At 41.5% G+C, this 12,398-nt stretch overlaps 1 protein-coding gene and 1 long non-coding RNA gene across 2 annotated transcripts in view; one reads left to right on the top strand and one right to left on the bottom strand.

The window, feature by feature from the left end:
- The window catches only part of LOC140073763 (uncharacterized), a 41,972-nt gene extending 33,775 nt beyond the window's left edge, over positions 1-8,197 (bottom strand). Inside the window, exons 1-2 of the mRNA XM_072119386.1 lie at positions 7,999-8,197; positions 1,367-1,773 (exon numbers count right to left, since the gene is read on the bottom strand). Coding sequence (XP_071975487.1) covers positions 1,367-1,773; positions 7,999-8,045 — 454 coding nt within the window. The 5' untranslated portion in view covers positions 8,046-8,197. The remainder of the gene's footprint in view (positions 1-1,366; positions 1,774-7,998) is intronic.
- Positions 1-9,975, top strand: part of LOC140073779 (uncharacterized) — a 74,059-nt gene extending 64,084 nt beyond the window's left edge. The window contains exons 3-4 of the long non-coding RNA XR_011849199.1: positions 9,565-9,652; positions 9,891-9,975. This is a non-coding gene — a long non-coding RNA (uncharacterized lncRNA). The remainder of the gene's footprint in view (positions 1-9,564; positions 9,653-9,890) is intronic.
- The last annotated feature ends 2,423 nt before the right edge of the window (positions 9,976-12,398 follow it).

Here is a 12,398-nt window from a genome sequence, read left to right as displayed (position 1 = left end):
AAAATACACTTTTAAGTGAGATGTAAAAAGGTTGTATAAGTCAGGGACAACAGCTCAGTGCTGAAGTCAAGTTCTCCCGTCCTCAGTATGCTCCCTTCACTGTAATTTACAGCCCTGCTTCCAGGATCATAACTAACCAGCTCCCCTGAAGTCGGCTGCATGATGTCAATCAAAGACTATGGGGCAGATTTACTTACTCGGTCCTGTCGTGATCCCACGGTGCGTTGTCTGACGAGGATTCGGGTCTAGTGCGATTCACTAAGATCTCGCGTCCGAGTTCCTGCATGTGTTGCTTCAGCGCCGAGGTATCAATCCTGTCCTGGTATTCAAGTGACATCACTCGAATCAGCCGAGTCGCAGCATACAGGGGGTTTTGCCACTGGCCGAGGCATCCTCCTGTTAGCTACAGCGACACACTTCTACCCAAAATAGCTTAACTATCTAACCTGGTGGATATGGTAATCCAGCAAAGGCATCGATAAATAAAAGACAAAGGGGACCGTTTTTCCACTATAGGAAGAACAACTGGGATCACCTTATCTTCTGAAACAGATACTTTTTTTCACTTTTTTCATATCCTGTTTTTGAACTCTACACCTTTACATTATAGGGGCTCAGGTATTCTAGGTAAGAGCATCAGATAGACATATATACTCCCAGTGGCACACTACATACAAAGGTACAGTTTGTAATGTATAACTGTTTGTGCTGCCCTTATCGTATTGAAGCAATCTCCTCATGTGACTTGTAACATTGTATCTTTAGCCTCTGAGCAGAAACCATTGGTTGGTTCGAAACGCATCAGACCTTTTTTCTTGATATGGTGCCATTTCCATGTTTATAAAGAGATAAAATAAATTGGAGGCTTTAAATATCTTTTTGCTACATGATTGCCTGGATACTGGAATATTCTGGAATACTTGGTGTATACTTGGGATGTTTTTATGTATTTTAGTACAGCCTACTTGTGCCAGCTTCCTTTTATAATACTGTACATATAAATGTTGTGTCTATGTGGTTGCCCTACTGTCCTATAGCTCGTCCTATTGCCTTTCTTGATGGCAAATAATTGTGACAACCTTTACTTTTGGTGTTATTTTTTCCATATACTGGTAATGGTTTATTGGGCCAATTTCTTCTGACAGGTTCCCTTTAAATCACTTGAAACTTTCACAACTACTGCTTATTTAACTGCTGTCTATGCAAGTGCAGTGGAAAAGCTGATTTACACATATTGCTTAGTGTTGAACTAAGGGCGAATAAATAGGTCACAGAATGAAGAATAATGTATATAAATTGTTTGTAAATATAAATATTATGTACAAATATATAAAATATAAATTACTATATTATTCAACCTACTTACCTTTGAAGGCTGCCCAGTGCAATGCGGTGTCTCCTTCCAAGTCACATAAAATTACTTTGGCACCTTTCCCAATAAGATAACAACATAGGGCTGTGTGTCCATATTGGGCTGCGGTGATTAATGGGGTACAACCTTTTTGATCTTCAACATCTATAGAAACTCCTGCTTTTATAAGTAGGTCAACAATAGAGATGTAACCATTGACTGCAGCCCAATGAATGGGACGCTGCCCAGTCTCAGACTGACTGGGCAGGTCCACAGGTCCTTTACAGTCTACGAAGAGCCCAATAAGCTCCACAGACCCTGCCAGTGCTGCCCAGTGAACTGGTGTGTGTCCTTTTTCATCATAATTTCCCAGAACTGTAGGGCCTTCTACATCGATGATTTGCTGGCATTTCTTGAAGTCACTGTCAAAGAATGGTAGAATGTATGAACTTACTTTTAGTCAGAAAAAAGTTAAAGCTTTTACAAATATATATATATTTTTTTCTTCTTTTTTTTTTAAATGACGTGGTTGATGCAATATTTTTCTTTAAAAAAAGTAAAATCCTGTTTATTATAATTGTGACATATTTATTATTAGAGTGACATGTAAAAACTGACACAACCCCAAGGTTCGACTGGTGCAACTTTAAACAATTGTATCCATAAGTACATATTTTTGGCTGGGCTCTTCTCATTGACTTCCCATAATCATTTAAACCTAAATATGCCATACATTATTTCTTTATTTGAAAGCCAACGGAGTCAGCAAAACGCCTTTATGTATAAATTATAAGGACATTTACGGAAGCCCGGCTTACAGACGACCCCTAGTTACAAACAGACCTCTCTTCCCACTGTTACCTTTGCTGATGATCTCTGAGTGTTTTACTCTAGTCCCAGGTTGCAATGATCAGCTGTAAGGTGTCTGAAATGTTTTATTGATAATCTTATGTCTCTCCTGCCTCTCGCTCATTCACCCTCTTTGCCTGTCTTTCACTCGCTCTCCCTGCCTGTCTCTCTCACTCACTCTCCCTTCCTGCCTCTCTATCTCTATCCATATCTATCTTACCTCACACATTAACTGTCTTATATTCATTCCCGATAGTAACCATTAAAAACTCAGAGCATATATAAAATGACCTGTGGCAAAACAGCAACCAATCACGGCTCAGTTTCTAACTGCCACAGCAGCAGCAGACAATGGCTCCTTAATATGGTGATTAATAAGTGGATTTTTGAAAGTGCAGGGTGAAAATTTCAATTCAAAACCTAGTCTATGACATTCCCTGAGTCACAAAGAGCGGCTGTGCAAAATTTGGTGATTGTAAACGTGGCGGTGCAGATTTCTTCAGTGGATATACATACACACACACAGACATTCAGCTTTCTATATTAGATAATATAGCAATCTACAGCAATTATTTTTAATCTAATTCAATTACAAATCTGCATAAAATACACCATTTACATACAAACAGATAAATATATGGGGTTCCATTTTACCAATAGCCAAGAGCATGTGTCATTGACAGCACAGTGGAATCTAATGTAATTTAATGTGCAAATGCGGAAAAATTGTAACTAAGTTTGACTAATGTATCGTTAGTGCTAGGCTGCATTCACACATATGTATTCCCTTGCAGGCATACGTTCACCGCATGGCGCCGTAACACGGGGAAGGATAGGACATTTCCTATCTCTTGCCTGTGTACGGAGTATCACTCCGTGCGGCATCGTGTGAATGCAGCCTATAATGCACAGCATATAACTGATGAAGCTAATAACAAATTGATATAAGTAACCATCTGGCAGTCAGCTAGATATTATTTTCTAAAAGTATAATAAGGGTTAAATCGTTTTAGGAAGGACTTAGGAGAATGTCAGGGTATTGTAATGACAGGTTTGTTAGGGGATTTCATAATAAATAACAGCATAAAGTTCTAATATATATTATATGGTAACTGTATTCCATATTGCGAGTCATTGGATGCAGGTATGAGGTTACTCCTATGGTGAATGTACTATATTTCTATCCCTGGAAAGGCTTTTAATGCTTCTACTCCAGGTAATTAGCAGGAAATTTTCTGCTGTTATTGTAATGGTGTAAGTGGGTCTCAGCGCCTACTTCTAAAATCCATTAGTCCCTTATGGTTCCACCTTTAGACACACTGTACATATGTGCATAGAGGTCATTAAGCTACTTACCCACTGATGTATTACTGTACAGTCACAGCTAGAGAGGTTACATGCACGTGGAGACTTGTTCTAGAGCTCTATGTTGTGATGTCCCTCTATTATTTCTCCTGGAACTGTATGAATACATTGAGGATTGGATATTTCCAGACAGAATGTTCTGCCGTACAGTCAGCCTGTCAGTGTCAAGCTGTTCCAGAACTCTCCACTTGGATAAGGAAAATGCACCAACTAATTGTTAATGTCTTTATACATTTCCAGGGGTTATAGCACAATGGATAATATACATTTATTTATTTAACATATCAAAGCTGGGGATGAGTAAACTTTGAGTTCTCAAAAACTACTTTAAAAGGTATGGGTTAGAGCATCACAAATTAAAGGACATCTACCACCAGGATGAAAGATTGTAAACCCCTCTGGCTAGATCTGCTCTTCTTTTAGCTTCTTATGTCCTGTTTTTTTTTAAAAGCCTTTTAAAATTATGCAAATGAACCTGAGGGGCTCCAAGCTCCATAGATGTTATGTTATTTTTTTTCTTAAAAACAAGGGCATAGGAAGTTTAAAGAAGAGCGGATCCTGTCAGAGGAGGCACACACCAGTATGTCAGTGTGCTTGGTTTAAAGTCATTCATCCTGGTGGTAGATGTCCTTTAAATATAAGAACCTCTACATTATTTGTTTTTGCTGGTTTACCCCAAGTTTTGCTACTTTTGCCTACCCACTCCTTCACCTCGACTTACGCCAGATTTTTAACATGAATCCAGATGTTTGTAGTCAGATTTATGATGTGTGACTTTTCAAAGTTACAAATGAAAACAAATCTACTCCAGTCACCCCCTGTCATGGGAAATACCAAGGAACTAATTGTGCCAATTCTTTTGACTTTTGTGTGACTTTACAACAAACAAGCCACAAATTCACTGCAGACTCATATGCCACATTTATCAAGCAGTTAAAGCCACTACGATATATCTGCCATGTAACAGAGCTCCTAAGATAGTCGAAAACTGGAGCAAAAAGCCAGCCTAATAATACCTCCACCCCAGTGCTAAAGAGGATACATGAGGAGTGTGCCTTGAGACCTGTTAGGCCTTTATAAGCCACCCTCTCTGATGGCTGCGCATTGACATGCAGTCAGTCTGGTATATGGTTCTTGAGCAATAGTTGCTTTGGTTGTCTCCATAGCTGCTATAGATTTCAATGGAGAGGGACACATGCAAACATGATCAACTTCATGTGGTAGCTAAAGGAGATGTGGCTTTAGGGTGGTACTGTCACATGTCCTACTACCCTGCGGAAATATACCTAGTGGAATCCTCGACAGAATTCTGTGATTTCTTGCACTGATTTGAAATATTTGTTGTATGGCAGATTGCAGCCATAGGTTAGTTCCATTCCATAGGGTAAATCCGCATGTAGCTACCTGTCATGGAATTTATGCGGAATCAAGAAAACACTTGTAATCCACTGCGTAAAATTCTGCCTCATGATTGTCAGTATGACATGGATTTACCACAGTTTTCATATGGATTCTAGAAAAGTGAAGTATGGATGATCCTAACAAGGTGTGAACACACTAAGGCCTTTTCCAAACAGTCAGCATTTTGCAGGAGCATTTATAAGCCAAAACCGGGGCGAGTTTTCCATTATACCTTTTCTCTTTATAAGTTCCAATGCTGGTTTTGGCTTCAAACACTGATGCTGACTGTGTGAAAATGGAAAAAAGTAAAAAAAACAACAAAACTATAGCACATGAGGTAAATCAAGCCCCTTTCTGCCCCAATTGTAGGCATACAGATGTACATCCAGGTCTAATAGACTGCAATAAAACCTTACAGCTCCATTGTGGTGAGACAATCCATAGAGAGGAAAACCTCAGACTGTCCTGTACATAGCTCCAACCTGTCAAATAGCAAAGAGGTGAGACTGCAAAAGGTCACTGGGGTCTCCAGATCAAAAGGTCACCTAGAAATGAATAATTTTTATAATAAACTCCTTCTTAACATATTAAAACCCAAATCATTCCAAAAGAACACAATGGGGGTCATTTACTAAGGGCCTGATTCGCGTTTTCCCGCCGTGTTACCCAAATATTTCCGATTTGCGCCGATTTTCCCTGAATTGCCCCGGGATTTTGGTGCACGCCATCGGTTTGTGGCGCATCGGCACTGGCATGCACGTGACGGAAATTGGGGGGCCTGGCCGAACGAAAACCCGATGGATTCGGAAAAACCGCCATACTCACATGCACCACGATGAAGACGATGAACTCAGGGGCACCTCGGCGGACTTCGGCGTAGCAGCGACACCTGGTGGACATCGGGCGCAGGACCTTCATGAATCACCGGAAGACCCGAATGCTCGTCAGAGAAGCCGCCGCTGGAACGCGAATGGACCGGGTAAGTAAATGTGCCCCAATATATGGGCCAGGACTTCACCAAGGAAGTCCCCTCAATTATATCATAAATCAGAAGTAACTCATACATAGACTTGGTTAAAGCGGTTGGTTATCCTTCCTAACATACTAGAATACCCAGGAATTCTATTACCATACACATACTATTTTGAGTTCTGTTTTTCATTGTCCATTTGCATTAGTTTCAGACTGAGGGTGAAGACACACGTGGCGTTTTTAGGCCGTTTTTGGACCGTTTTTAGTTAGTGCGGTTTCAGATAGTTAAAAACGTATGTGTTAAAAAAAGCACACATGCGTTTTTGTCCGTTTTTAATTGCGCAAATTCGCCACGTGTGTCTTCATCCTAAGGCTACATTCACACTGCCGTTGTCCGCCGTACCGCAGCACGGCGGGCAACGGCAGCGAACGTATAGGAACATATGGCGCACGGCGCCGTTTTACAAAGAAAGATAGGACATGTCCTATCTTTTTCCGGGGTTTCGCTGCACCGTACCGCTCCCGTTGGGCGCCGTGCGCCCATTGCCGTCTATGGGGGACGTATATTGGCCGTATATACGTCGGCCGTATATACGTCCCCCATACGGCAATGTGAATGTAGCCTAAGGGTGGTGTCACATGTGGCATTTTGAACAAGCAAAAAAAAAAAACGTTTTGGTTCCTGAAACAGAGTTCATGTGGCGTTTTTAGTATGTTTTTAGTCATTCGTTTTTGAAAACGCATGCGGTTTTTTGAAAACGCATCCGTTTTTGTCCGGTTTTCCCAATTATCTTAATTAAAGACAGAAAAAATGGATGCGTGACGCATGACTATAAACACCACGTGTGACACCACGGTTCTTGGACCGTTTTAAAGCAAGCGTTTTCAGTCTGTTTAAAAATGAATGCGTTTTTGTATGTTTACCATCCATTTGGCTACTTTGAACCTGTTTATCTTCATTTCTAGAAGTGTGGGCAGTTGTGAAACATATTAAAACTATACAAACGCATGGTAAGCTTACAAAAACACATAGGTTTAAAAATGGTCCAAAAACACAATGTGTGGCAGCACCCTTAGGGTGCGGTCACACGTCGCGTTTACTGCATGCGTTTAACTGCTACAACTGAAGGGAGATGTTAACACCTGTATTTACAAAACAATCGCATGCATTAACCACTATGTTAACACTTGCGTTTTGTAAACGCAAGCGTTAACAGCTGTTTAATTAGGCAAATCTCCCTTCAGCTGTAGCACTGCGTTTTTAAACGCATGCAGTAAACACGACGTGTGACCGCCCCCTTAGGTGTAAGGATACTTGCACACCTAACCGTAGCCTGGGTGATCACACTCCCCTCTTCATAGGGACGCCTGCCTTCCGGCCTTACATATGGGGAAACATAGAGCATGCCCAATTTTTCCCCCCCTGAACGGTACAGTACCACGCATATATATGGTCAACATACCCAAAAGAGAGTCTGATGCGACTAAATGGCCTTAAAATCGCATTGTCTGCTTGCCAGAATGTCTGGCCCAATCCCCTAGGCTGTGGTCACACATTTCACTGGTGGAATGTGCGTTTCACCTTACACAGAAGTTTCCATCACTGCTTCTCCTGGATTGTGTCATGGAGGCTTCATTCCCATCTGTAGCAGAGGTTCCGCTCGGAGCCTCCAGGACACATTCCATTACATCCCCAAACAGAAAAGTTCTGCATGCTCAGCTCTTTTTCACCAGGAAAATAATATCTGCCAAAATGGAAACTCAAGATAAAGTTGTACAGAGATTAATCTGTAGCTTTGGTCCAATTGAGAAATTTCATGCACAATCCCAGATGACATAGTCCTACATGTAGTCCTGGACAAAACCCAAATTATTTTTCTATGATGCACTCCCCCCCCCCTCCTCCCATGTGAAGAACAATGTATACAATATTATAAAGCTGAGTATTTCCTACTATAAAACTCCAATACAGAGGAATATCCTTCAGTGCTGGTTATAACTCTCAGTGCTGTAACTACTACACCTAGCATGCACAGCTAGCGGGACACATGATATATTACCATTCCTTTACTGCCTTGAATATATCCTCCGTCCTGCTGCCGTCCATGTCCCCGCAGTAGTGAGGAGTCCTCTGGGTATAAGCCCGGGCCGGTTCCGGTGGCTGCAGTCCTGAGCGCGCAGAGAAGTTCTGTGTGTGGAATAGAACTCCAGCAGCTTCCTGTCAGCACCGAGTCCCCGCGCTATCTCCAAGGGAGCGGGTCACATAGTAACAACGCGCGGCTCAACAGTCACCAACTAGTGCACATCGCTGTATATAGATGTACAGTACGTGTGCAGTGCGGGGGGAGGACACCATACAGAGGCCGTCTCCTATAATTACAGCTTCATGTGTCACTGCCCTCATTCTATAGATTGTATGCATATTGTGTGCACAGCCAGGACCTTCCTTCAGGGTACCAGGAAAGCTGGGTGCCAGGTCCTTAGGAGTGTAGCAGTGGTAGTAGCCTCTCACCCATGTCTCCAGTCACTATGGCCCCTTCCACACTTGCGTTGCAGATCACGTCAGAGTCTGATCAGGGTGCGATCAGGGTTTGGTCAGTGAAAAACGCACATTTTGCATCAGAGTGCAATCAGTTTTCAGTCAGAGTTTGTTCAGTGTCTCAGTTTTTCACACGCGTTTTCAATGCAATTTCAATGCGTTTTTCACGTGCAGAAAATGCGCGTGAAATGGACTCAGGACTGAGCTCTATCTTTTCTATGGCAATTGATGCGTGAAAAACGCATTGCACTTGCATTACACTTGCAAGTGTCTCAGAGTACAATGCGTTTTTTATGCATCTCCATAGACTTGTATGGTGCATTTAAAAAAAACTATGTCAATTCTATGTCTGTTTTTTTGAAGCTCTGCTACCCATGAGAATCATTAAAGGAAACCTACCACTTGTAGTGGCAGGTTTCCGATGGCAATACCGGGCACCAGCTCAGGGTGAGCTTATGGGTGAGCTTATTTTCGTTAGTGTTTTAAACCGCGGTATCGCGGCTACATAGGAAGTGAATGAGAGCCGCGCGCATGGTAAGCGCCGAGCGCGTACCTGCCTGCGCCGGCTATAAAGTTTAAAAAGTGTTTTAAACCGCGATACCGCGGTTTAAAACACTAACGAAAATAAGCTCCGGCACCAGCTCACCCTGAGCTGGTGCCCGGTATTTCCATCAGAAACCTGCCACTACAAGTGGTAGGTTTCCTTTAAAGTGGCTTTGGTCCTTTAATACATCCTCGTTTGCTTAAATTGTTGTATAGGATTTTTTTTTTCAAAAAGTCCCAAAAATGTCTCAAAATGCATAAAAAGTCCCATCCCATTCACTTTTTATGGGACTTTTTGAATGTGGCTTTACGCATCGTTGCACTAGCAGTAGTTGTTTGTTTACACCAGATTTATGAAGTGGTGGAAATAGCCCTGAGAGACTTTTTAGCATTGAAAGGTCCCAAATACCTTAATGTGTTTTTAACATGAAAAAAACCAGCAAAACCAATCATAAATAACCCAAATACAGAATATGCCATACAGAAGCCTCAAACTGCCCTGGACTCCTATTAAAAAAACTGTACAATTTTCTTTTTTTTGTAGAGAACCGCAATATGATAGAAGGAGCAGATGCTGGGTATACTAGATAGTAGAAGAATACCTACAGATACTAACCTAGTCTTCTGATAAGGTCCAGTATTGTTCATGGTGTATTGTACATATGGGGAACATTTCCAAAAACATTTGTCACAGTTTCTTACACTTTGTGAAAGATTTAATTTTTGTCGTTTTATATATGATCACATTTTACTTTTAATGTAAATAAGTAAAAACGTATGTGGAGTTGGGTTGACAGGATTGAATTTTTGTACCACTGAGGTTTACAAAGGTTTGTAAAAGCTGATTCTGCCGCTTCTTGTGTCCTATAGCAGAGCGACATTCTTACAGCAGAGCGACATTCCTATAGCAGAGCCTCATTCCTATGGCAGAGCGACATTCATATGGCAGAGCGACATTCCCCTGGAAATATAGTAACAGCTCTTATTATAATATTATAGTCAGAGGATACATTAAAGCGCCTCTTACATTTAACCTGTCAGCTTCTTTTGACCCCCAAACAGTGCAGCATATCCATTGTCTTTTGTCTAGGAGTGGGGGCAGCTAATAATAGAAGATAAACTCTCCACCCCGCAACTCAGCCGGTCTACTATGAGAGACATCCCTCAGTTTTTACCTCTACTGCTGCTATATGAAATCCTGCGAAGGGGCTGTGAGTACTAAACTGTGTGCATCTAAGACATCTGAAGCTAAGGTGTACTCGCTTCTATCTATATGCAGTAAAGTTTTCTATCCACACTGATCTCCAGGACTCTTCCAGCTTCAACTCTCCTTCACAGTGCAGCCTTAGGGTGCACACATGGCGTTTTGAACCCGTTTTTGGTCCGTTTTTAAGCAGTCCATTAAAAAATGCATGCATTTTACAGGTTGTACCAATTATCATAATTAAAACTGGTCCAAAACGGACTGCTTAAAAATGGACCAAAAATGGGTTCAAAACGCCATGTGTGCCAGCACCCTCAGCTCCATTGCCCCTGAAAGTTTTTCTCATGAGTTTAGTCTACATCAGAACTGACTGCAGTTTTTCACTGATCATATGTTTTTCACTGATCCTTGATCTGAATCTATCTCTCTGTTCCGAGTTGTGCGTGAAACTTATCCAAAGAAGTCAATGGGTGCGTGCAATAACCTTACAGCAATAGGATGCATCCCAGAGCTGTAAGTTTTTCTGCCAAAATTAAAGAGGACCTGTCACCCTAAAAAAACGCACTAGGAGCTGCTTACTAAAGTAAGCTTACAGCGGTCCGGTGTATTCATGAGGGGCGGTCCGAGGAGGTGGTGACAGGTCCTCTTAATAGTAAGTAGAGAAAAGATAACTTGGCACTCCTTATTGAGAATAATTGAGAATTTATTTGGTCCAGAATAAACAGTATAGGAATCCAACAAAAATATTATTTTGCAACTTTTCGGTCTTGTAAAATCAGACCTTCGTCAGGCACTAGAATAGAAACAATGATTACATGATTATATAAATGTTGCAAGTAAACAAGAGAGTATAATAACAGTGATATGGTCCAACAGATCGATATATAGAGAACTTGGAAAATGGCCAGTGTGGTGGCAATAGTCGGTTCAAATGATAACAGGAAATTGTATGGTATTGTGGGCATGTAGATGCTGGTATGAACAACAGTGTAATAAACCAGAGACACGAGTTATAACATAATGCAGGTCTATGTGTCAGGAAACTGACACCCATGTCATATATCAAAAGATAGCTATACAGTACAGCGGTGAAATACAATATTACAATGAACGGCTGTTCCCAAGACAAGACACATAAAGTGAAGTATTGTATCTGATATAATGTAGTACATCAATGGTGGTCACAAGCAAAATGACCCCAAGTGGGCTGTAACTTACCGGATTGCAAGGTATAAGTAGAAATGGAGATGAGATGCAGTGCTATGACCGCTGGAGCGCAGGTGGAAAAGCTTAATAGTAAGTAGCAGAACGCTGTGAAAATCTGACACAGCTAAAATAAGATTAGAGCTACAACTGAAGCAAAGGATACGGCTGGATACTGCTAGGACTGAAATTTGACCAAACTGATTAAACCTGTACAATTTTTTTTTTTTACAAAATGATACATTTTTATATTTGACACTTGCTATGTGTGTAACTGGCATTGGAAATGCACAGTTCAGAATTCACAATACTCTTGCAGGATGTTGTAAATCATTAGCAGTGATAAAATCATGAAGGAGGATGTCACTCACCATGGAGAGGCCAGGTTGTTATTCGGACCATTACCTTTCGCCCCCTGATTTGAATGAGCTCAATGGCAAAAGGAATGAACCTTATTTGAGGGGACGACTTATCATGCCTTCTAAGCCAGTTTTCGGGCATACAAGGCATGATAGAGTTGCAATTCCTAGTGCACGCCCAGAAAATCACAACTTTTTCCCTATTTTCCACCACTTTTTCAAGTGGAATGACAAATTTACTATAGCCGGGGCAGGAACTGGCATTTCATTTAATTCCACCAGAATAAATATAAGGTCGGAAAAGGGTAAAGCTCTGGTGAGACAGATATCTAAGGTAGCAGAAAACAGAAAAATTGACATCAACACAGCAAAAATCATATAATGTGGGTGCATTTTCTTATGCACATGAATGTAAGTGGAACCATGATCCGGTTGCATACTGCCATATCCCGTTCCCCATAGACGTCTATAGCACCTGGTCATGGTGGGGTGAGCACACGCTGTCTCACTGCACTGTGAACAAGCACAGAAAAATATGGGACACGTCCTACCTTTTCCCGTATTACTGGACGCTCAGTGGAGAGGGTAGGGGTGAGTAGCATACTCGTGGAT

This window comes from Engystomops pustulosus, chromosome 1 (assembly GCF_040894005.1).
Source record: "Engystomops pustulosus chromosome 1, aEngPut4.maternal, whole genome shotgun sequence".
Taxonomy (NCBI): Eukaryota; Metazoa; Chordata; class Amphibia; order Anura; family Leptodactylidae; genus Engystomops; species Engystomops pustulosus.
Note: the sequence above shows the minus strand (reverse complement) of the source record. Positions and strands in the feature narration are given on the sequence as shown.